At 35.7% G+C, this 26,806-nt stretch overlaps 1 protein-coding gene across 1 annotated transcript in view; it reads right to left on the reverse strand.

Moving 5' to 3' along the window:
• PDE3A (phosphodiesterase 3A) overlaps positions 1-26,806 on the reverse strand; it is a 375,799-nt gene that overhangs the window by 101,052 nt on the left and 247,941 nt on the right. The window contains exon 3 of the mRNA XM_036759517.1: positions 4,757-5,014. Within this exon, the coding sequence (XP_036615412.1) occupies positions 4,757-5,014 (258 nt within the window). The remainder of the gene's footprint in view (positions 1-4,756; positions 5,015-26,806) is intronic.

Genomic DNA, 26,806 nt, shown 5'->3' on the forward strand with positions numbered 1-26,806 from the left:
CAGACTAATGGGGAAATGACATGCAAACAGCTTTGTATGTGCAAACAAGCTATATACAAGATAAGTAGGACATAATGAATAGAGGGCAAGCCCTGGAATTAAGAGAGTGGGAAAGGCTTCTTGTGGAAGATGGGATTTTAGCTGGGGCTTGAAATTAAAGTGCTCTGCTATCATGATGTGCTAATGACGGCAGCCATAGTGGCCAGGCCTTAGTTGTATCTGTGTTCCTTGATGACTCTTCCAGACAGACTGACAGTTCAGTCACATAAACAGCAGTTTACAAATGAATGAACTGCTGATAAGTGATTAGTTCACCTAAAGGTGAGAAAAAGATCACAGCTGTGAATCTAAGAATAGCAATGGCTTTTAAACACTTCCATATAACCCTTTAAAAGTTTTGAATATTCATTTAAAAATCAGTAGGATGAGAAAGAATCTAACAACTGAAACTTGTGTTATAGTAGTGCATCTGTCACTTAGAAATTTTAAAAAATGGTCTAACCACATTCATGCTAAATTCCAGTGGATCACTATTTCCTTTAGGAATAAATATTGCTGGTCCAGTAATGCAACAGATAGAGTGCTGGCCTGAAGTCAGGAAATCCTGGGCTTAAATCCAGCCTCAGATACTTACTAGATGTGTGTACCTGAACAAGTCATTTAACCTCTCACTGAATCAGTTTCCTCAATTGTAATATGTGGATAACAATAACATTTACCTCCTAGGGTTGTTGTGAGGCTCAAATGAGATAATGTAGAGAGCTTAGCACAGGGCCTGGCATATAGCAAGCACTTAATAAATTTGTTCATCCTTCTTTCCTTTCTTCTCCCTCCCTCTCTTCTTCTCTATTTTCCTTCCTTCCTTCTTTCCTTTCTCCCTCTTTTTTCCTTCTTCCTTCCCCTTCCCACTTCTCTCCCTCCTTACATTCTACCCTCTCTTCCTCCTTCCCTTCTTTCCTTCCTCCTTTCCTCTCTCTTTTCTCCTTTCCTTCCTCATTCCCTTCTTTCCTTTCTCTTTCCCTTCTCTCTCTTTTCCTTCTTTCCTCTCTCCCCTTCCTACTTCTTTCCCTCCTTTCCTCATTTTTCCCTCTCTCCCTCCCTATTTTCCTTCATTCCCTTCCTCCCTTCCTTCATTCCTTCCTTTCTGCCTTCCTCCCTTTCTCCCTCCCTCCCTCCTTCCTCCCTTCTTCCCTCCTTCCTTCCTTCATCCCTTCTTCTCTTCCTCCCTCCCTTCCATTATATACAATCTGACCCCAGCCTCAATGTACACTGTTCCCTATCAAACCATCTATGACCCCAGACAAAATAGCCTTTTCTCTGTTTTCCACACTACATAGTCCATCTCTCAATTCTATCCCTTTCCACTGGTAGCCCCTGATACCCGGAATGTACTTCCTCCCCATGTCTGGCTCATAGAATTCTTTTCCTTCAGCATGATGCTCAAGACTTTCCTTATCCCTCCATCTGCTAGTGCCCTCTCCTATAAACTACACTGTTGTTAACTGTTTTATTTAGTTGTATTTACTTTTATTCAGTAGATACTTATCTATGTACTTCTCTCCCTCATTTGAATGTAAACTTCTTGAGAATAAGGATTGTTTCATTCCATATATTTGTACCTTCTGCACCTAGAATAGCGCTAACACATAATAGATGCTGAATACATTTTGATGGAGTTCATATGTTTTATGGGACCCTCAATGTGACACTTGATCTTTATATCTATCCATACCTACCTGGAAATAGAAGCAGATGATATTGGAAGGATGCTATCAAGATGTCAAACTGCTAAAGATTGGTTAGGAATTTAGTTCCACACCTTAAAAGTGTAATGTTAAAAGTTATTGCTAACCAACTCATGGCAATTATTTGTGGTCATACTCTAAATGAAAAACTCCGATTGTTCTGGTCTAGTCTTTCTCTGTTCTAGCTAGCCATTTCCTAGTTATGGTCCTCCTTCTTTTCTGCCTTTCCTTTCACTCTGCTCCTTCTCTGGATTCTCCTATATCTGGAACCTGCTATGTGAGGCTGGAATTCTATAGTTTCCAAGCTGATGAAGTGGCACAGTGGAAAAGTACTAGGCCTGGAGTCAAGAAGACCTCATTTCAAATTTGACCTCAGATACTTACTAGATGTGTGAACCTGGGCAAGTCACTTAACCTCTGTCTCAGTTTCCTCATCTGTAAAACGGAGATAATCATAGCACCTCTGTCCCAGAGTCGTGAGGATCAAATGAGATAATTATTGTAAAAAACTTAGCGTAGTCCCTGTTACATAATAAGAATTATATAAATGTTAGCTATGATTATCATGATTATTCATTGTTATCCCCCTGTCTGTGACCTTAGGGCTAGGAAACCAATCAGGCCTACCTAAGCAGCCTTAACCCTTTTTTCCCTGTGAAATATCTAACTAGTCCTAATCCTAAAGTTACCCTGACCTTATTGCTGCTTGAATCAGTATACTCAGGAGTCCCAGCAAAATTTGATGCAACACCATGCCACGTCCTGAGAGCAGCCACTCCTAAGACCATCACAAAATCCTTTCTGCCACTACCTGAGTGTTAAGCCTGAGGCCCCCTAGAGATACGCCTGGTTATATCTTTCCCCATTCTGCTTTGGAGGAGACTATCATTTGTCTACCACTCGATACTGCCAAAGATTAAACATTCTCCAATTCCCTTTCCCATTTGCTTATATCCACTCTTTTCTGTATTTTTTTGAATTTTTAAAATTTATTTGGAATTTTTATTTACTTTATTTTTAATTTATGGAATAAAACAAGCATTTCCCTAACATAGCATAACAAAAAAAAGATGATTGCACATAAAACTGCAAATCGATTATGTACAACTTGCTATTCCTTTTAAATATATAATAAAGTTAACATTTCTCTTTTTTCCTCCCCCCCCCACCCTAGAGTTGGAACTCTACTGTGAAGAATAGTGGAATGCCCTAGTACCCTTGTTCTCTCTGCCTCCTACTCCCTTAGGTATCTCTAGCTAGGTCATGCAGCCTTCTGTTTTAGGCCTTTGCCTAAATTCACCAAATAGAAGAGCTTATTGCTTTCAGCATTGACTGACTAATTTTTTTTTTTTTTTGTGAAGGACTCTTTGTCCCAGCAATAGACCTTGCCACTGGTCCAGTTTATATCTGACATTGCTTTGTGCAGCACTGTGGACACTTGATAATTTCCAATGAAATTCTTATGGCTGTCATTCTTTAGTGCACATTATTTTCAATCTGATTTCTGATGCTAGTTAGGTTTGGAAACATGGAGACACCATGGTATTGTTTACCATCATACAGTCAGTAAGGCCCAATGGAATTTAAGTATAAATAAACATGAAGGTACATCAACTTGAATTGTATGACTTAAAAAATGTCTCAACAAAAATTAAAGAAGACTTTATGCTATATTGTATGGCCTAATATAATTACAGAGGAACAGGTTAGGCTCATGCCATCAGAACCAGGATCCAGGAGCCCTCTTCCTGCTTCCTGAAACATACCTACCAGACCTCCACTCAAGCCAAATGAAACTAATGGGGTAATCAAGGCCCAGTACCCCTCTACTAGATCATGTTCTCATTCCTGCCTCTCCAATACTATCTGCCCTGCTCACCCAGACTGGAGGGATAGCCAATGACCAAGACTCGGTGACCCCTGGCTTTTGCCCCCAAACACTACCCTGTGGACACTGTGATGCATCTGGAGATTATGATTCATCTACCACTGGCTACTGCCAAGGATTAAATACTCTTCAATTTCCTTTATCATTTGATTATATCCACTCTTTTCTGTATTTTTTGAATTTTTATTTATTTTTAATTTATGGAATAAAACAAGCATTTCCCCAATATCGTATAATAAAAAAGATGATTGCACATGAAACTGCAAATCTGTTATGTATAACTTGCTATTCCTTTTAAATATATAATAAATTTATCATGCGTATTTCTCTTTCTTCCTCCCCCCACCATGTCACCCTAGAATGGCTTTGAGTGAATAATTTTGAGTATTATACATATCCAAAATAACTTCAAAGGACATATGAAGGAAGATGTTATCTGCCTCTGGAAAAAATAACTGATAAATAAAAGTAGGTATAGAATGATTTTACATATATATGTATGTGTGTGTATGTATGTATTTATGTACATACATACATAAATACATACATGCATATTTGTGTATAATGGTAGCTATCTCAACTCTTTTCAAGTCTACCCTACTCATGTCCAAATCCAAGTGTGCTTACTGCTTGCACTGTCCCATCCGGAATCCTTATTTATAAAGAAAAATCTTTCCTTTATTCTGGACCTCTCCTGTCCTTCTACTGTCATGGAGACCTGGCTCCCCACGAAGACATCGCAACCCTGGCCATATTCTCTAGCACTGGCTAAGCATTCTCTCACACTCCTTGATACAAAGGTTCAGGAAAGGGAGTGGGGATATTCCTTCCTCACACTTTCACTTCCAGTTCTTCCCTTTGCTGCCATCACTCAGCAATAATGTTTCACCCTATGCCCTATGGGTATATAGGTACCACTATCACTCAGCAATCATCATCACCTTAGGTCCTCACATAATACCTGGAATGTAACAGGCATTAATTTATGCTTGTTGATGGATGGATTTAAGTGTTCATAAAGTTGTAACCATAAATCTACAAGTATTTCTTGAGCCATCGAGGTCATAGAGAGAAGTAGGGACATATAAGAAAATACTCTAAGGAGCTTATAATAAGTACATACCTTGGGAATAGCCAGTTTCTCTTTTTCAGAGCTTTCTTCTGAGTCAGAACAGGTATAATTTTCACTGAAGGAAACCAGAGGGCTCACTCTTGGCTTGTGAATTGATTGGAAAGTCAGCTGCGTGCTAAGCAAATTACTCACAGCCCTCAAGGAGGTACACACATTTGGTGGCAAAGAAGGATCTGCCAGGAGGTCCGTAATAAGGCCATGTGCTTCTCCCATCACAGCAATATCAACAGTAATACTTGTACCTGAGGACTGAAAAATAAACAAAACACAACAAACAAAAACACATTTTGGTAAGACTATGCTTAGCATCACAATCACACTTTATTGAATTTAATATTTTCACCTAAAAGTTATCCAAGCTGTGACTATACAGAAGCAAAAGTACATATGCAGGTTATCTACTATTTAAAAAGAAAAGAAAAAAAATAAAATTACACATTCTTCAGGGTATGACAAATTTTTGATAATCTGCCAAATTGCCTTTCAACCTCAGATTCATTTGCTCATGTGCCATTAACAGCTAGGAAACATAAAAATGGCACCCCAAAATTTCCCATTCCTTATTGTCAGCAAAGAATGAGTATCAAAAAGATTTGAGGAAAGGGAACTTTTTAGCCCTTAAATGGAGAGGAAACTTGAAAACAGTAAACATAAAGTGAATTCCAAAGGAAAAAAATATTGATAATTCATATAACAATCATCCAAATAATGCATGACTGAATTTTAAAAATCTATTCAGACATTTAGGGTACAGATGGACCCTAGTACACATAAATTATTCTATAAAGGTAAAAGCTATATCAAGTAGTTATATCTATTATTATTAAACAAAGTGCTAAGTGACTTTTGGCGGTTAATTTTAAAGACAGTTCTGACTCTATACTAAGTTTTGTAAGAATTGTGCATGTCTTTTTTTTTACTAGAGATAGACCAAAATGTGTGCCCTTTCATGCAGTTAAAAAAAAGGAGCTGGTATGTGTTTTTAGATGTACTAATATTTAAACTTCCATGGTTAACTTATGATTTAAATTTTGAACCAAAATGAAGTTCTTTATTTTTTCTGGCCATACAACTACTATTACTGTACACACAATTGCATTTTGTATTTCACTTTGATTACTCTGGATTTCAAAAAGCTTTAAATATGTGTAACCAGATTTAACATTACTCCTTTTAGAAATAGTTACTATTATGTGCTTCCATAACGATTATATACACTTCTAGGAAACTGGCCAAGAAGGCCCTGTTTTCTTTCAGTGCTCATTCTGTTAATTTGAAGCAGTAATTTTATTCATCCCTAGATACTTGTTTTCCTCCCCAAATTGGAAAAACAAAGAATCAGCAAAACTGAAGACAAATTGTATGAAATTTTGAAAATTTAAGCTAAACATATTTTAGTTGATATAAATACCTCAAAATTTCAATTTAGTTAAATAATTCTATTCTGATACTTTTTTCATTGCTACAATATATAAAGGTACACATATAACTATGTTAGATATCTACGTGCATATGTATGTATAGCACCCACAAACACACACACGCACGCACATACACTCACATAATGTGGATGAGGGTATTTATCCCCAAAATTTTCCCAGAAAGTTAACCAGTGCTAATGAAATAGAGAGATGACTGGATTGGAGTTTGGAGGTCTTTGTATAGATCCTGGCTCTGCAACTTATCCCATGTGTGACCTTGGAAAAGTCACTTAAATATAAAATGTCAAAATTGATTATCTCAAAGTTTCCTTTCAACTCTAAATACTATGATCCTAAATCTAGGGCGAAAATACTCTTCAGTTCAGATCTTGAAGTCTACAAAATAAATCTTAAATATAAATACCAACAGAAAATACAATTCATGGGCCACTGTGAGCAGTGTATAGTATTTCAGAAATTATAGTCTGCATATCTCCAAAGGGTTTCTGTCTGTTGATTTTTTGAAACTGTAGTCTTCCGGTAAAGACAAAAGCAAGAGTTAAATCCAAAAAAGTGTGTTACCCAAGTTAGGAATTACTGAAAAGACCAAAGCTGCTGTGTTTTCAGTGAGAGAAAAAAAAAGTTAAAACAAAACAAAAAAAAAACCATGCTATTCACTATTCCTTAATGCCTTTTTGCAGTCAGGACTATTTTCCCCCCCATTTTATAATATTTAACTATACAATTTTATTAAATCAAAAGTTGCATCACATTAGGGAAGAGCTTCATCACAACTTTCAGATCCAAACAAAGCCAAAAATGTCAATGAGGTATGAAATTGGAGGCCTAACAACTCTAGGCTTTTTGCCAAGAATAGGATTTATCATAATTTAAATGCCTGAGGGCTGGAAGATTGTTTTAGCTACTGTCTATAATCAACATTCAAGGTGGCAGTGAGACTCAGAGGAATAGAACAAAAAAAAAAAAAAACCAAATGGTAATATGTGACAAAAAAAAAATCCAATCAAGTAAACCAGAGAAGAACCAATTACTGGACTTAAGAGTATTTTTTTTTCTTAAACCATTAGATTTTGTTATTTTCAACAAAAGAACAGAACAGGCTTATATAAGTATATGTGAAATATATATATATATATATATATATATATGGGGAGTATACACATACATATATGCATTTCATGTATATGCATATATTCATATGTGCTATTTGTATGAATATATTCATGTATATACAAAGTTGATTTATGTAAAATAAAATAAATTTTATTTCCTTGTCCCCTTAAAATTCACAGGAGATGTTATGATTTAAGGCTATAGTCCTTGAAATGTGTGTCATGACTCCAATTGAGACATTTTGACATGCAATTTTGTATATTATGGTATTACAGATAAAAGAAAATTTATAATTATGCTGTTTAGCATAAATTTACTTAATTAGTATATAGTAAGTGAATTTTATGTTCACAAAATAAACAAAACTTGCAATTACATAAACCAGCTTCAAACAGGGTAGATCTTGAAGTTGCAAAGAATCCAAGAAAATGGTGGTACTTATTGAGGTAAAACAATGCCTGGGAGGGTTCCTAACAGTCCTGCAGTATGGCCAACTTAAATGTTCAGTGTGCTATGATCTCACGGACCAAGAGACTGGGGCGTGTGAGAAAAAACAGTTTGAGAACTGCTGGTGTAGTGGGTAGAGGGTATCCTTAAGTTCAGGACATGCTGATACCAAGCCCTGATTCTGCCACATGCTAGTTGGCTTGCTCTTGGCAAGTCATTTAATAAGCAGCTCTGAAAGACTGAAGAGTGCAGAACTGACTGATGCCTATTTGTATTACTAGAGTGAGTTCTCACTAGGTACTCCCTTCTTTGATGAAATCATAGATTCAGAAAAAATAAACACATAATTGAAATTTTAGTTATATCACATATGTCAGATAAATTTTTCATTTAATTAATGAAAATTTAGATGGTAGCTTGAAGTATTCAATAAGTCAGGGCTACAGGAAGGTAAAATTTGAAAATTGAAGCTAACTTCTAAATAATGGACCTACACTTGAAGTCTATTAAAGTACATTTTGTAAGAAGTAGAGATATACTAAACAAAATACCAGAATTGTCTTTTTATGGTTTACAGGATCAAACACTCTCTATAAAAAGGTAATATGACCATGCACTATAAACATTACAGGCTCTTCAAATAATAGAAACATTTATGTTTTACTTTTAAGAGAATGTAAATACGATTTCCTAGATACTATTTAAGGAGACAACCAAATACAGATTGCCACCTTAAAATAGAAAATCTGGAATTCAAATCTGAATCAGTATGTAGGAAAATGAAGTTTTATGCCAAATAAGAAATAGGTGAGGAGCATTATGATGTAGTGAAAAGAATGCTGGAGTCAGAAGACCTCATCTGGTATCCTGGTTCTGCTACTTACTACTTGTGTGACCTTAAATGAATCACTTCGCCTCTGAGCCTCAGTTTCCTCAATTGAAACAAGGCAGATATTGAAGTCAAAAAGAACCCAAGAAAATGGTTGCTCTTATTGAAGTAAAACTGAATGCCCTCAACAGAAGTAACTGAAATTTATGTGATATTTCAAAATTTATGAGACATTGTGTATCATTGTGAGACGTTATCTCATCTGAACATCACAACATCCCCATGGTATAGGAACTGCAGTTATTAGTACCCGTGTTTTATAGATGAGAAAATTGAAGGTCAGACAGGTTAAATGACTTGCCCGTAGTCATAAAGCTAGGTAGTGTCAAAAGTGGAATATGAATCCAAGTCTTCCAAGACTCCAAGTTCAGCCCTCTCTCTACCATGACATAGAGCTTCTTTTTAACAATGACACGTCACATTTGTTTGATGTTTCAACAGTTTAGAATACACTTTAATATCTCATTTGATCTCTACCACAGCTCCATAATAGTGGAAGTAAAATAAGTTGTATTATTCTCATTTTACAGCTGAGCAAAACTGAGCCCTCTAAAATAAAAAATAACAAATCTAAGCCTTCTTCCACATGACAGCCCCTCAGATTCCATCCCAAGTTTTCTCTTCTACATCCAAAACACAGCTAGTTCTTTCAACTAACTAATGCATCACATGAACTTAAAATGGCATGACTCTTCACCATCCTGGTTGATCACCTCTGGACAGTCTCTAGCTTATCAATGTAATTCTTAAAACTTCATGTGCAGAACGAAATACGATACCCACATCAGGGTCAATGAGGGCTGAGTTCAGTATGATAATCACCTTTCTGGTAGCTATAATACTCTCAGAGCAGCTTTTTCATTTGCCACATCATATTCCTGACTCATATTCAACTTGTAGTCCACTAAAATCCCTAGATTTTGTTTTGATCAGAATGATTTCTATCTATAGGGAATCTGGGCACGTAGTTAGGTGGAACAATGGATAGAGTGCCAGGCATGAAGCCAGAAAGACTCCTCTTTGTGAGTTCAAATCTGTCCTCAGACACTTACTAGCTGTGTGACCCTGGGCAAGTCATTTAACTCTCAGTTTCCTCATCTGTAAAATGAAGGGTAGAAGGAAATGATAAGTCCCTCCAGTATCTTTACCAAGATAACCCCAAATGGGGTCACAAAGAATCAGACATATCTGAAATGACTCAACAACAATGGACTTGGAGTTAGGAAGATCTGGGTTCAATGATCACCTCAGCCATTTACTAGCTGTGTGACAATTCTTTCCTTTAATAGTATGTTCTAAAATTCTCCAGTAATCAGAGTCAAACTGATAGGCCTAAAATTTGCAAATTATATTCTCCTTTCCTTCCTCCTTTTGATATGCCATTTGATTTTTTCTCTTTTCTAACCCCTCCTTCTTGTGCTCCATGATCTTTCATAAAACTCCTGACAGTATCCAAGCAAACACATCCACCAACTCTTTTTAAATCCTAAGGGCTAATTCAGAGGACCACAGAGTTAGAGCTGGGAAGGATATTAGAGTTATTATTCAATCTCCTCATTGTGGAGATTAGAAAACAGAGGCCCAGGGTGATTAAATGAATTTTTCAGGTCCATAAAGGCAATAGGTAACAAAGATGTGATTTGAACCTAGACCCCCCTGACTCCAGAGCTGGAATCCTTTCTACTATGGTGTATAGTGCCTTCTAGATTAAATCACTTAGGTCTCACTCAAGCGACTTGAATCCTTATCTAAGTACCACAGCTAAGTATCTCCCTATTTACACTGGATACCAACTCCCTAATCAGTTTTATCCATCTTTTCCAGTCCAAAGATCATTCTTTTTTAGCAGAATAAAGAAAATCAAAGTAAGAGTTGAGCCACTTTACCTTCTCTATTGACAATTATTGTCCCATCTACTCTACATGGTGGTTCTATCCTTTCTTTGATCCTTCTGTATTCCTTAAGAGAGCTTTAATTTTGTTGTTGTTATCCTTAGATTTCCCTTTGAGGCTCAGTGCTGTTGAGGGACCAAAGACACACCTTTGGATTTATCCTCATTTCCTACCCTTGTGTCATTTATTTATATAAATTGTAAAAATTAAAGCTGATTCATGAGTTTCCTATGCATCTATATCCATCCCATTAAGCAAATCTCAATTTTCTTTTCTACTGGAACTTTTTTTTTGTCTTTGGAATTTTATTCTTTTAAACTTTCCATTTCTTCTTGACAGATTTTTCCTATATAACTTTAGTCCACATGATTATACCTATCCCTTCTTTGAACCCTTTGAAATCTAGACTTTTAAAATCTAATATGCTATAGATTCTTGACTTTCTTTCTAAGTGAGATTATACACCTTACAAAAAAGTTTCCAACATTTCTGTTCCACCAACTCTATTAGTGAGAATTAGATCCATCATAGAATCTGTTCTTTTTGGTTTGTCCACCATTTGAAGAATAATATCATCATGAAAGCAACTCAAGAAACATTTAGCTGCTTTACTTTTGGCAGACAGAACTCCAACAGATGACTAGATAATTGAAGTCTGTCAGTATTCTATCATAACTCTGTGCTAGGCATTCTTTTTCCTTTCTTCTCCCAACGGTCGGCAGTATACTCTTACAAAAATATTCATGCTATTTCTGCCTTGGTTCACCCAAACGTTAACTCCTCCTCTTCCTGAAATGTCAGGAACTGACATGTGTGTGTTTGTGCAAGTTTATGTGAGTATATATGTGTACATATGTGTATATATGTATGGATATATACACATATGTATCTGTATAAGTGAGGCAATTAAGTGGTGCCAAGAAAACTCCAAATGGGGTCACAGAGAATTGGATATAAATGAAATGACTCAACAACAAATGTTGGTATATAAGAAGTCACACAAGTATATTCTTTTAATACATAATGTTATTCTCTATACTACCACTCCCTCTATACCACATACCCCTCCTTGATTATCTTTTTTGTTGTTATTAAATATTTCCCCTTTTCAGAAAAATACACCATTATAAAATACACAAATCTCATCATATCAATTATCAGTGATGTCTAGGAGGTCAAATTAATCTTCCTGCATTTTACATTCTAATAGTTCTTGCTTGTTATATATCCTTTGACACTGATAAATAGATGTATTAAGCTATGCATTTCCTTTCTCATATTTTGAAAGGCTTGAACTTATAGGTGCCTCTATTGTTCCCATATTTTAGATATTTCCTCTGGTGACTACCTTGGTGCATATGAGAAGGAAAGACTGTTACTCTATCCCACATCCCTTTTCAATGTAAAGTCATTTTTAAATTAGATTTCTTAGACTCAAGAAAAATACTTTCTTACCAGGTCTGCTTTGACTACTCAGGATTCCATTCTTGCAAGTTAAATCATATTCTAGAAATCCTAATCCCACTTTCAAACACCAACTCTTCTTGACAAAACTGTTTACTTCCCAAATCTGCTTTTCCCTTCTGATTACCTTGCCTTCAATGGGAAATAGTGATGGGAAAACACCACTGATGATCTTAAGATCTGTCTCTTGGCCAATGCTGCATAATCTTTAGCAATATTTTCCTTCTGGCAGTATAATGTGTACCCAAATGAATCATTAAAATTGGGTAGTAGTCATCCAGTTTGACAATTCTTAGGAAGCTCTGTCATCTTGGATACTTGTTCTGGGAAAACTACACTGCCTTAATTCTCTCAGCAATGAGTCAATAATCACCATTACTCTTATCTTCTTCTTTTCAAGCATGATTCCTTATTGAACAATCTTTCACCTCAAAGCACATACGGATGCACATTAAGAGAGAATGTATAAGCAAGCATTTGCAAACCTTAAAAGCACTATATAAATATGAATTATCATCATTAGTGGAGTATAAACAGCTACTTCCTCTTCAGAGTGTACAGCTTCTTACTCTTTGGGAAAAGCCTCATCTATGAGTCTTTGCTTCGAGTGCTTAGTGTTTTTTCTTTCATTTCCAGTGTGACAAAGTTCCACCCTTCAATCTGTCAGCAATGTTCATGACTCCCCTCAGTCTCATCTGATGTTCTTTTGTTTTCACATTAAAGTCCATCTCCACCAGTCTCTCTCTCTCTCTCCCTCCTCTTTCCCTTCCCCCCTCCCCCTTTTCTCTCTCCCACTCTCTCTTCCCCTCCCTCCCTTGCTCTCTGTCCCTGTCTATTTCTCGCTCCTTTATTGATGTGTCTTTTACATAAAAAACTCTGAAATGAATTATTAGCTGAGAATAGTTATGCACTTGTTTAGTCACTGGTATGGTTACATTTTAGAAGTGCTCTTGAATTTAGTTGGAATGAAAACAATTTCGATTAACAACAGATGGCAGTATTCTTCTTTTCTACTGAATCATGACTGAATGAACATGCTTTCCTTCAACTGGGTTATGTTCATCCATTTTACATGAGTATTTACCTTGTGCTTACGCTTACGTGAAACAAACAAGGATAATGACTTAAAAGGAAGCATGGTACATAAGACATAGCAAAAACAATCCTCAGAGGAAAAAGTATCTGAAAACTTATGTTAGTAAGATGGAAAAAAGAGGATTAGTGACTTGATCATCCATTTTTAAAAAATCAGAAAGTTAAATTAATGACCCTTAAATATACAAAATAAATCTTTGAAATTACAGAAAAGTAGAAAAATTTGAACAGACTTTAGAAGTGCTAGGCAAAAGTAAGAGGTTTTTTTTTTTTAAAATGCACAAGTTTTAAAGTAGTTAATATTATCAAGAGAAAACAAAATGAGAAATGAAAAGGTTAATCCTAATAAACAATGAATATAAACAAGCATATATGATTATATCCAGCAAAACTGAACATTCAAAGGAAATGTATTAATAAAAAAAGGGAGAGCGAGAAAAAAGGCACTTTACTAAAATCTAATGTGATAAATTTGATTGTGATACCCAAAACAGGGAGAGACCAAAAAGAAAGAGATATACAAACCAATGGCACTATGAAAAATTAATATACAATTTTAAATAAATTCCTTTAAGGGAGAATGTAATACTTCTAGAAAATAATTCAAATGTCCTAGCTGCATTCATAGTAGGGATAGGAGGATGGTTAAAAATTAAGCATAATTGATCATACAGAAATAGAAAAACACTTTTGACAAACTAGTAATTTATATTTTAAAAATCTGCATCAGCTATTTTTCACTATTATAAAAAGGAGGTTTCCTTAATATGACCCAAAGCACAGAGCTAAAATTACCTGTAATAAAGAAATGCTGAAAGCTTTTCTCATAACAGAAGTAAATAACCGAATAACAGAAGTAAAAGCAAGGACACGCCTTGTCCACATTATCATTTGACATAGTTCTAGAGATACTAACAGTAGTTATAAGCAAAGAGAACAAAATAAAAGGTATAAATATCTGCCAAGAGAGAGCAAAATTATTCTTATATATAGAAGATTTTATTGGGTACCTAGAAAACCCCAGGATGTCAATGAAACCAATTCCATTCCAGATAACTTCAAAATGCATAAAACACTTGCAAGTTAGTATAATAATACACACATAATATTTATATAAAAACAACTGTAAAACTCTTTATGAAAATAAAGGAAGACAAGTGCTTGTAGAGCTGATAATGGCTGGGGCATGTTAATTAAAAAAATTTTAAATGGTTTTTCAATGGATGTAATAATTTAGTACTATACCAATCACATTATCAAAGAAATGCTTTTTAGAATAGACAAAGAAATTGCAAATTCGTTTGAAAGAACAGAAAGAATTTCAATTGAAGTAATAATAAAAATAGGGATGAAAAGGACAAAAGATTATTAGGCCTGAAAATACACTATAAAGCAGACATCATTAGAATTATTTGGTGTTAGTCAAAAATAACAAAAGCAGCACTGGAGATCTGTGGAACAAGCTAGATAAATAAGAATCAAAAATGTTCTATAATGCTGACCCAGTGTTTTCTATACCCAAGAATATGTGTCCTAAGAAAAGCACTATGTGGTGAGAATTTTCTCCCACTATTGGAAAAAATGGAAAACAGCTTGGCACAAATATAACATGCCACAGGAAACTCAAAATGGATGAGCAACCTGAATGTAAAGAGTCCTGCCTTTAAAAACAATAGAAAATAACAAAATCAGGTAACTTTCACAATCTTGGCTGGTGGAAAAATACTTACAAAACAAGTGATAAATTATAAAAGATGCAATAGATAATCTGATTATATAAGCTTTTTAAAAAGTTTTATATATATATATATGTGTATATATATACATATGTATATATATATACATATGTATATATACAAAATAATTGTAGTTAAGATAAGAAAAAAATTTTATTAGGGAAAAAATTAGCACCAAAAATCACTGACAAGAGTCAGAGTTCCAAGCTATATAAGGAAGTGACATGAATATATAAAACCAGGAGCCAATCCCAGTAGATATATAGTGAGCACAATAATGTGAATGAAAAGATAGCTAAAAGGAAACAGAACACAGTGACTAGAAAAAAGTAATTAGAAAGAACAGATAGAAAGACAAAGAACTCAAGGCAGAGAGGAAGAAGAGTCCTAGGGAATAATGTGTGCTTTTTTCAGATAGTTTTTATTGGGATCTTTTTCTTATTTTTTTTTCTTGCTACAAGGGAGCATTCAGTCTGGAAGATGTGTGGAGAATGAGAATTTCCAGAAATGTTTGTGATATAAAAATTAAAAGGAATCATCTGAGCTAGGTGATAATAAAACTAGGTAGATTTAGAACTTGTTGAAAGGATAGGTTCAAAGAATGAAAATTAACAATTCTGTTAAAGCCAAAAGTTATTTTCCTTAAGCATAGATTTGAGCATGTTACTTTCCTATTCAATAAACTATTGCCTATAAGATAAAGGATAAACACCTCTGTTTGGCATTTAAAGCCCTTCCAATTTATCTTTCCAGTCTCATTATATAATACACACTCCCCACCCCACCCCACACACACATCTTGCATTTCACAATCCAATCTCCATATCACAAGACATTCCACATCCTTTACCTATGCCTTTGACTAGCCACCCCCCAGCATTCCTAGGAAGTTCTCCTTTCTCACTTCTGCCATCAAGACACAACACAAACACCATTTACTACATTAGGTCTTCCCTGGACCCTATTACTACTAGTGTTTCCCCTCCTTAACTAACTCTGTATTTATTTGGTACTATTCATAAAATGCTTATCACAGTGTCTGGCATATAGTAGGTGCTATATAAATGCTTATTCTCTTTCCCCTGCCTTTCCCTATTAATGTTGCATATACTTAAATATATATGTATATATATTTATACCTATCTCCCCCAATAGAATTTAAGGTTTTTGACAGTAGAGATTTTTCCATTCTTTGTATTGGTTTTCCCAGTGCCTAGTACAGTGCCTAGGATAAAACAGACACTTAATAAATGCTTTTTGTTGTATTGACTTCATTTTCACTTAATTGGTCTCACAGGGATCTATGTTTGGCTCTGTGCTGTTTAACTTTCTTTTTTTAACCAATGCCTTAAATAAATATATAGATGGCATATATATATATATATATATATATACACACACATATATATATATATGTATATGATATAAAGCTGGGAGGAATAACTAATGCACTGGATGGCAGTGCCAGGATCCAAAAAGATCTGACTTCAAAAAAAATTAAATTAAAATATGCAAGACAGGAGAGTACAAATAAGAAAATTACATTTTTTATAAAGTCTGTTTTTTTTTTTTAGTGGACTTCAAAGATCAATAAGGGTCAACAGTGTGACATGGAAGCCAAAAAAAACTAGTATAATGTTGGGCTTCATTAAGAGGCATTCCCTCCAGGAATAAGAGAGTGATAATCCTTCTGGATCTTTCCCTGGTCATCCAAACTATTGTGTTCAGCTCTGGATGGCGTGGCTTAGGAAGCTGGGGAACATCTGGAGGAGAGGAACTAGGACAGTGAAGGGCACTGAGTCAATGCCATATGAGGATGACTTGAAGGGACTGGAAGTATTTAGCCTGGAGAAAAGAAGACTCAAGGGAGACATAAAAGCTGTCTTCAAGTGTTTTAAAGCCTGTCATATGAAAAAGGCATTAGAACTTGCTTTGCTTAGGCTCGGAGAGGAGAAGCAGGAACAAGGGATGAAAACTGTAGAGGTAAACCCTAGGCCTGAAGAAAGGAAAAACTTCCTAAAGATTAGAGTAATTTAAAAATGAGATGAGCCACCTTGGGCAATAGCAGGCTACCCCTCGTTGGTAAATTGCAGTGGGGATTCTTTTTTGGGTTTGTGTCAGACTAGACATCTATTGAGGTCCCCTCTACTTCTGAAATTCTGATTCTATGATCCTGTGGTTTTAGTATACATTGTTACCACTAATTACAAATAAAAGAGGTAGTATGCATACTGTGCAGCTACATGGTGGAGTGGTTAGAGTGCTCAGCCTAGAGTCAGGAAGACTCATCTCTCTGAGTTCAAATCCGGCCTCAGATACTTGTTAGCTGTGTGACTCTGAGCAAGTCATTTAACCCTGTTTGCCTCAGTTTCCTCATCTGTAAAATGAGCTCGAAGAGGAAATGTCAAATTGATCCAGTATCTCTGCCAAGAAAACCCCAAATAGGGTCATGAAGAACGGGACAGGACTGAATTGACTAAACAGCACAGCATAGTGGACAGAGTACTGGGCTTCAAGTCAGGATGATGTGGGTTCAAATTCCTTCTCTGTGTGTGCACCCAGGGAAAAGTCACTTTATTTTTATGGGCTTTGAGGAATGTCCTAGGATGTATCTATTAACTCTTGGATCAGTTGAAATTCGTGTAATTGGGGAAAGTTCCCAGACCAGGCAATTCCTACATTGAAGGAATCATAAATTGCTTCAGTATTCCTGCCTCCAAAAAAAAAAAAGACTTTCTTATCTTGGGAAAAGTATCTTTATTGTACTCAGTTGAGTAAAATCCAAGGGAGGTGCATTTTTTCAGCTTTGGTATATTTTCATTATTTTCTGTAAGAAATAAAACTCATTCAGACTGAAGCAATATAAAAAATTTATTCATTTCAATATGCTTATCTTGATAAAGTTTATATTGTTCCTTTTACTGAATTTTCCATAAAGACTCAAACTTAAAAGTTAAATCCGCAAAACTTGGGAGGGATATTTATAAGCTTAAAGAATGTTTACTGTTTTGTTGCACATACTTCTCTATGTTATCAATGAGTATACCTTGAAAAAAGTAATCACATACGCCATTAAAAACACTTTATCCCATTAAAAACTTGGAATTCCCTCTCTGCCTTCTCTTAAAAGAGGGCAAGTAGGGAAATAAAAATACAAAAAAAGACTGTTTTTAAAATGATCCCTTTTAATAACCAAGTATATTATAAAACTATTCTCCCTAGAGTGCCCTTTAGCATGTTTCGTTACCTAATCCTCAGTATAAAAACAGAAACAAAAATGGAGTATTTCTATCATGGAAGGGAAACTATGCATTGGAATAGACAGCAGAAACAACCCATGGATATATTCTCAGGAGGAAACAGTGGAGTGGCCAAAGAGTAATATAACTATGAATGCAAACCTTCTTCACCCCTAAACACAGAGAAAAATCTAATACAAAAGAAAGATATTTTAAAAGTTTAGATACAGATCATCCAATGTAGTTTTATATGGAAAGGAATACAGAAGGCCTAGATTTTTGTACCTTCTTACTCGATCAGCTTGCATTCTTAAAGGTCAATGGTACACACCTTGGATTAGCATAATATGATTTCAAGTTTGAATGAACTTAAAGATCATCTGTTTAACATCTTAATTTTACTAATGGGTAAACTGAGGCCAACAGAAGTTAAGTGACTCAGTCAAGGTCATGCAGGAAATATTGGAGTCATGATTGGAACCTAGGTTCTTTCTCTGACTCCATATCATCTCTCTTTTTCCATTACCCTGTGCTTCCCAGGGCATATAGATTGAGAAATAGAAATTGAGAAATTAGCATTTGTTAAGCATCTGCTATGTGCCAGACACTATTCAAGGTACTTTACAAATATTACCTCATTTAATCCTCTCAACAACCCTGAGAGGTAGGTGCTACAATTATCTCCATTTTACAGATAAGGAAACTGAGGCAGACTTGAAGTTAAGTGACTTGCCTAGGATTGCACAGCTGGTATCTGGGTCTAGACTTACATGCTGAAGAGAGTAAAGAAGTTAAGAGAGAGAGAGAGAGAGAGAGAGAGAGTGTGTGTGTGTGTGTGTGTGTGTGTGTGTGTGTGTGTGTAAAGAGCTAGTGTCTGAGGCCAGATTTGAACTCAGATTTTTCCCGAATCTAGGTCCAACGCTCTACCCACCATAGCACCTAGCTGCCTCAAATTGCTTTTAGAGGTCCCGGTGTGCTGGGTTAGTCTTCTCAACTTGCATTCAATAATTGTTTTTTGTATTCTTCATAAGTACCTAATACACCATATAGCATATGATCAACAAATATTTGGTTGACCCCCATCCTTAAAGAATGTTAAAACTGACAAATTATGAGAGAGAACTTTTTAAACCTCTTCATTTTACAGAGCAAAGCCTGAGTCTAAGGTAGGTCAAGTCAACAAGCATTTATTAAGAGCTTACTATGTTCCAAACCCTATGCTAAGCCCTGGAAATACAAATATATGTAGAAACCCAATACCTGCCTTAAAAATGGGAGTGAGGGGCAGGGAACCCTAGTGGGGGTATGAAAATTTTGGAGAGTCAGGAGTATAGGCTAGAGAGGATGTTGAGAGGGACAGGTCAAATTTTGGCTTCTAAATCTTTGCAGGACATCCAACAAGGCATATATTCTCTCTGAGCTGCTATTTTTCTCATCAACAAATGTTAATTGATTCCTTCATAAGAGTTTGATGGTAATTAATGAGATAATATTCAGATAGACATAGTTGTATGACTGCCAAATATTATTATTAGATAGTGTCACTATCATAAGAAGATTTTATTAAACTATTGCAATTAATGGTAAACCATCTCCTACCCCCACATACACCCACATTCTGATGTATGCTATCTATTTTCTCCCCTACAAGGGATATTTGGGTAATCCATTGTGGTTAGGAGAGTCTGGGAAGAAGAAAACAAGAAAGTACCTTTAGAAACAATAATGCCAGCATTCTAAGTCTTCTAGTAAAAGTTTCAGTGTTTCAAACAGAGTTAATATTTGGAAAATTAAAGTGTGAGGAATTTTATGAGGAATGAGAGACAATATAAAAAGCAAGACAATTCTAATTTCATTCTCATAATACTGAAAGGCATTATAGAACAGCACAGACCTGCACAACTTGGCAGTAGGTAGGGGACAAAATTAAAATAGACTAAACTTCTTCAGGTCACAGATAGGTTAGACTAGAGAGACTGAAGATGATTGGTTGCCACAGGTCACGTGACAAACAGGAGAGAATTAACAGTGCCAATTCTCCATTTTTTTCAGGCCACCTGAAATCCTTTAGAGGGTCACAAGCTGCCCAAATGCAGTTTGTTGTGCAGGCCTGAAATGTGGGGAAAGGATTGTATTCAAAGTGAGAAGATAAGCTTCAATCTTGACTCTAACATTTAATAGCTCTGTGGATTTGGGCAAGTAACCTAACCTCTACATGCCTCTTTTTTTTATTTTGAAAATGAAGATTTAATACCTGAGCTTCTGAGCACATAGAGTTTGTATGAGGAAAGCCCTACTCTGCCCCAGTCCCTAGGGCAGGAATGGGGAACCTGCTGCCCCGAAACCACATGACTCCCCTGCTGGTCTCTTCTGACTCCATTGCTAAACTCCCTTTTATCTTATATCCCTTCCTTCCATATTTCTTCAGGCTTCTGATACTCACTGAAACCTCATTCTCTTTAGAAGACATATCATCTCTTCACATCCTCAAACTCAACAGGACCAAAACAAAACTTGTTACAACCCACTTCAACTTACTTCTCTTTCACTCTCAATCTGCAGCTCTGGTTGGTTTCAACACTAGGGGACAAGACTCACAACTAAAATAAACCAATCCCTTCTAATCTCATCATTCTGCTAACTGAGCTAGGATACTCAAGACACCTTCCCACCTCCTTCATCCTCCTCTCCTCTCTCATTAGAGGGCTGGAAGATGGAGGAATAAATTCCCAAGGCCTTCTTTTATAGAGGGCAGAAATCAGGTTTCCAGCTCACTCACTCTCCGACTGCAATTCTGTTTAGTTTCCCCTGGTGTCTCCCAATCCTGTCATCCCCCATGTAACCTCCTTGAGGGCAGGGACTGTCTTTTTCTTATTGGTATCCTCGGGGCTTACCACAGTTCCTGGTATACAGTAGGTATTAATAAATGTTTATTGAATTGAGTTAAATAACCAGTTTCAATTACCCCTGTCTGTTGAAGTCACCACCATTCTCTTTGCGGAGGCTAAAATCTTTCATCTTTGACTCCTCTCTCCCCAATTCATATCATATCAATTGCCAAATTCTTTTAATTCTGCTTTTACATTTCCCATACCTACCCCACTCTTTATAGTAACACACCTACTATACAATTCAGACCCTCAGATCTTTTTGCCTACAATATTTTATTAACTTCATACTAGGTCTTCTTGCTGTCAGTCTTTCCTTTCTCTAATCCATCATTTCTAGAGCTGGAGAAATAATTAAGATACAAGTCTAATCATGTAACTTGAATGCTTAAAAAAATCAATGGCTTCTTATTGTCAATAGAGTAATAGAATAGGGTAGGTAGAATAATACCCAATTCTCTTAACCTGGTCTTCCATATCCTCCACAATCTGTGTGTTACCCTCTTTCCAGGACTTCACATTACTCAACCTTCACATCCTCAGTATTCTAGACAAACTACTGGTTTCAAACTCAATATATGATATCCCACCCTTGTGCTTTCACATAAGCTGTCCTCAATGCCTATAATTTACAACTTCCTTACCTCTGCTTTTCAGAATCCTCCTCTCTTCTCATTATTCACCTCAGGTATCACCGCCTTTATAAAGCTTTTATTGATTTTCGCCAGCTAAAAGTAGTCTCTCCTTTCTAAAAATTTTCTAGACCACTTTGGACATCTCAGGGACTATGCCATTTTTAATCTTTGTAATCCTAGAAACTAAGACAGTCATGCATATAGGAGCTGCTGAAGAAATGCTGAGTTTAATTCATTAAACTACTTCTTATTAAATAAAACCATTTTGAATCTATTCAAATATTTCTAATTTGGGGATAATATATATGGTAAATCTATATTGTTTTTGCCTCCACTTTTAGGAAACACAAGCACTTTAACTCAACCGATATTTGTTGAGCACCTATTATGTAGAAGGCCCTTTTCTAAGGTACTAATAAGGATATGCAAGTAAGATACAGTCCTTTGGGGCAGCTAGGTGGCACAGTGAGTACAGCACTGGTCCTGAAGTCAGGAGAATGTGAGTTCAAGTCCGGCCTCAGATACTTGACACACTTACTAGCTGTGTGACCTTGGGCAAGTCACTTAACCCCAATTGCCCTGCCTTCCTCCCTCCAAAAAAAAAACCAGATACAGTCCTTAAAGAATTTTCAGTCTAGCAAAGTAAATAAAATATACAAATAACTATTTTACAAGGTCAGATAGACTATGGCCCCAAATCATTTATGTTATACAATTAACCTTTGATCCAGACTTCATTTTTTTATATCTACGTCTCTAGAAGATAAATAAAATTAAAAATGGGGGAATAGCTAATTTTTTGGAGAAAAAGCCAGCATGTCAGATAACAAAGTGTACATATGGAAAGATCTTGTTAGGTTGGAATGCTAAACTGAATCCAAAGACTTAATTTGATAGTCGTAGTAACATTAATTTGATAGTAATTCATATTTAGGCTTAAAAATGTATATATATTGTATGGTGGAGGTGTAGTTAGATAAGAGAAAAAGATTTGGAGGTTTTAATACATTTCAAATCAGGTGTAAGTTGAGAGTGTGAAAAAGAAACCAAAAAAGCTAATGAGATCTTGGGCAATGTTAAAGGAAGCATAGTGTCCAACAAAGGAGGTGCAAGCCCCACAGTATTCAACCCTAGTTGGAACACACCTGAAGTACTGTATCACATTCTTGGGCATTGCATTTTAGGATGGACACTGGAATTCTAATATGTATCCAGAATGGGAAAAGGACAGGAGACCATGTCATATTATTTAAAATAATAAAGGTTGGTTAACCTGGAGAGATAAGACTTAAGGGAGCTATGAGAACGGTGTTCAAGTTCTTCGGCAATGTCCAAGAGAATATTCCCTCTATTTGTTCTATAGAAAAAAAAAGTGTCCTACTGAGTCCCAAAGAGCAGGCGTGAAAGCAATGGGCAGAGGTTTTAGAGATGTATATTTAGATTTAAGGTAAAGAAAGTTTTCCTAACCATTCAAGCTTTTAAAAAATAGAATAGGGTGTATTTTAGAAAGTAGTAAGTTCGTCGGAGTCCTTTGACCATTTATTGCTAGCATTTTTTCTTAGTTCATTCAAGTACCAGCTAAAAGATTCCTAAGGGTCTTTTTTTAGGCTTTGAGGTTCTGAAATCTTGAAATAGGGCAAGATCAATCATGTTTCTTAAAAACAACAACATTTAGCATTTATATAGCACTTTCGGGTTTGCAAAGAGCCTTAAATTGTACTTTTATAGCAGGTGATTGAGCAACTATATTTTAGAAATATTTTCTATAGTGTTGGGAGAAAATCTAGTCTAAGAGTTTGTCCTCCCTCACCCCCTCCCCAGAAGAAATGGTGAGGCCTTCTCTGGTGTAAATAAAGCATGCTATAATGTGTAGTGGGTTGAATTGCTCAATTATATATGAAAAGACCTGCAGAGCCATAGACCATTTTCATAAAGCAACAGAAATTTCCTGAGTCAGCATCATATATTAGGATTGGTTCCTCATTGAGGAATCCCAACTTTATGCCCAGAAGGGTTATGGAAGAGGAGGGGGCTATGATTCTCCAATCCTTGACTAGCCAAGACCCTGAGGAAGCAGATCTAGAGGGGCTTCTGCCAATCCAAGGCTAAAGGTCTCTGCCCTTTCTGAAGGAGCACATTAGTGTACAGCCAAGCCTAAGGCTAAAGGTATTGGAGACCGCAACTGTCCATTGAATAAATAGCCCATGGATTCCAGGAAATTGACCTCCACGTAAAAAGCTATATGCCCTGTGAGAAGCAAACTCAGCTAAGTAGGGGACCAGCTTTTCCATTACTGACACTGATGCCCTACTTTGTAGTGAACTTTCTGAGGATTTTTCAGAGAAAATATATCGATGCCCTATCCTTCCAAAGTTATGAGCTGTTTTGGCCTCATATTTTCCTTCTATGTGTGCCTCACTACCATTTCACATTTTTTGCCTATTCTGATGCTGACTCTATGTGCTTTTTTGGGAGAGCATGCTCCACGTTTTGTGGAGAATTGCTATGTAAGAACTGTTCTTGGTAAGAAAAAGTATTTTTTCAAATAGTTAAGAGGTAATTGAATCGGCTGTCTGATTGTTAATAAGTGCTCTATTGAGAAATACTGAATTACAGTATTGGGAGCAATCATCAAAATGGTGAGCCCTAGAACCTTAGGCAGCAGTCTCTTTTTAAGAATTCAACTTGTCAGCACAAGTTGGGAGAGTGAAACCAGTAGATGGGTTATGCTACTTAAACCCTGTTCAACCAGAAAATTTGAAGAACAAGAACACTTAACTTTCTGACTGTTCTCATTAAGGTTTACTGTAGTTCATTTTATTTTTATTAAGACAACTTCCTTGAAATTTTATAATGTTCTAAGTTCTAATGAAATGGGACTAGATAGGGAATAAATAACAACAAAACTACTCATGATTTAAAAAAAAAATCTTCTCAGCCTTTATCTTCTATTCTAGACTGAGAAGTCAAACAGCCCAGTATCTTCCTTTTACGCATTTGTAGACCTTTCCTACTTCCACTATTTTTACTTTGAATTCATCAAGAGAAAAACAAACAAAACTTGAAACCAGTTGTATAGTTATTGGCACATTATGATAAGCTACTGTTCAGGTAACCCTGGAAGCTATGTCTTCAAAGAGTGTCTACAAGAATTCAATATTCATTTTCCTGTATTTTTATTTTTTCTCTAGATGCTTTCCCTTACATTGTGCTATCTGATGATATCAGTTTATGAGACTCTCAGTTATATAGCTTCAACTTGGCATGTCACTACTGAGAAGAGCTGATTAAAGGCATCAGCAAATGTGGAAAATTCACATTCTTCTAGATCATTTATGAAAATGTTAAAGAATTCTAATCTCAACACTGACCTTTGGAGGACTCTTCACCCTCCCTTCAAATAACAAGTAATGTGCTACTTATCCCTGTACTTTGTTTCTTCTTTTAAATGCAGATGTCTAAGTATTTCTCTCATAACTTCATAATGAGACCCAAGGATACTCAAGGTCTTTTACTCCTTACCTCTGATCTTTCCTATTTCAGAAAGCAGCATGTAAGTTTTATCATACAAAATCATGAATGAATGGCATCATAAAGTCCATACAAAGTCTAATCATTTGTTGAGTATCAAATTATATGAACTATTGAATTGTATATATTAACATGTTCTTCATATCTGTATAGATAATTGATGTCCCTTTCATGAGATAAGTTCCTATAGAAATATGCATTGTTTCAGACTTATAATTTAATTTTAATTAGTATTTTATATATATCATGTATATACATAATAACTATTTTAATCAAAAGACTAAATATTCACCTATTATTCCATCTGATCCTATTTTAGTAGGAAATAAAAAATATGCATTTTCATTGAAAGAAAAGTCAAGGCTTATCCACAGTTTCACTTTGCCATTCCTTTCCTCCATCTTTATCTTGATGGATTACCAATGGAAATTGTATTAAACTTATGGTTGAAATCCCAATGTAGGATTTTTGAGAGCTTCACAGAACATGGAAAATTATTTGGAAGATTGTTTTCTGCTCCTATTTTCTCTCTCTTTCTTGAGAGTAGAGGAATGCAGGTAGAAATGAGAAGGGAAGGATTTAGAATTCTACCAAGGAAGAAAGTGTTGAAACCATGAGTTGGGGTTAGTTAATCAACAAGATGGCAGAGATGTTTTCAGCATAATTGCTACAACTCAACAAAATCAATGAAGAAAAAACATTATATACACACATGTAGTAATTAAAGTGGCATCAAAAGGAGGAGTATAGAAGAATTCTACACAAGTTAAATGTCTATTGAAATATCATTGGATAGCTGAAGCATTTAAAACTCTAAATTATTACAGGTATAGCCAGAACTCCTGTACACAGCCTGTGAAAAGCAATATCACAGGCTTGTGTTTTAATTACAGCTTTTGTCTATTTGTGGTCATGACATAGACTGAACTCTCCACAACCTGCAAGAGTCAGAAAATGCTAATCCTTCCTGGCACTAAGAGGAGAAGAGTACAACTTTTGGGAGTCGGGAAGGAAATGTCATAGTGAGGTGGAGAAGACTAGGAGAGGTAAAGGGATCTGTCACCAAAGGAAGGGGGACTAGAAACTTAATTGTAGTCAATCATCCCTGAAGCCTCCAACTAGATTTAGCACATTGAGGGGCTGAGCAAATAAAGATTTATATCACTATAATGGTATAAAGGGGAGTAGCCAAATAGTAAGAATGCCAGAGACAAACTGCTAAAAAAATACAAGAAACAAGATAAAAGGCAAAAAGTATGAGATAGAAAAAGTTACAACAATCAATATGTATCAGAAGTACAACTAGTAAAGAATAAATAAATCCTTTTACCTCTAACCTTGTAGATGATTTTTAAAATTCTGATTAGCCTGTGACTTCTGTTACCTTTGCTTACCAAAAAGGAAATTATTCCCAGGCTGACCAAAGTGCTTTATGAGGAAAATCTCCAAACTATGCAAAATGTTTACATTTTAAATGTATGGAGTGGAATTTTTTTTGCTAAATTAAGGAATTCATGATGTCATAGTTGTGTGTGCACTCCTTTCACCAATGCAAACCACTAATTGGTGTAAGCTTCATTTTCCTCATCACTCATATTGAATCATAGCTCTATCAGTAGAGTATCTCTAAAAAGAAAGAGTAATTATGGAAGTCAGTATTATATTTGATG

Source organism: Trichosurus vulpecula, chromosome 5 (genome assembly GCF_011100635.1).
Source record: "Trichosurus vulpecula isolate mTriVul1 chromosome 5, mTriVul1.pri, whole genome shotgun sequence".
Taxonomy (NCBI): Eukaryota; Metazoa; Chordata; class Mammalia; order Diprotodontia; family Phalangeridae; genus Trichosurus; species Trichosurus vulpecula.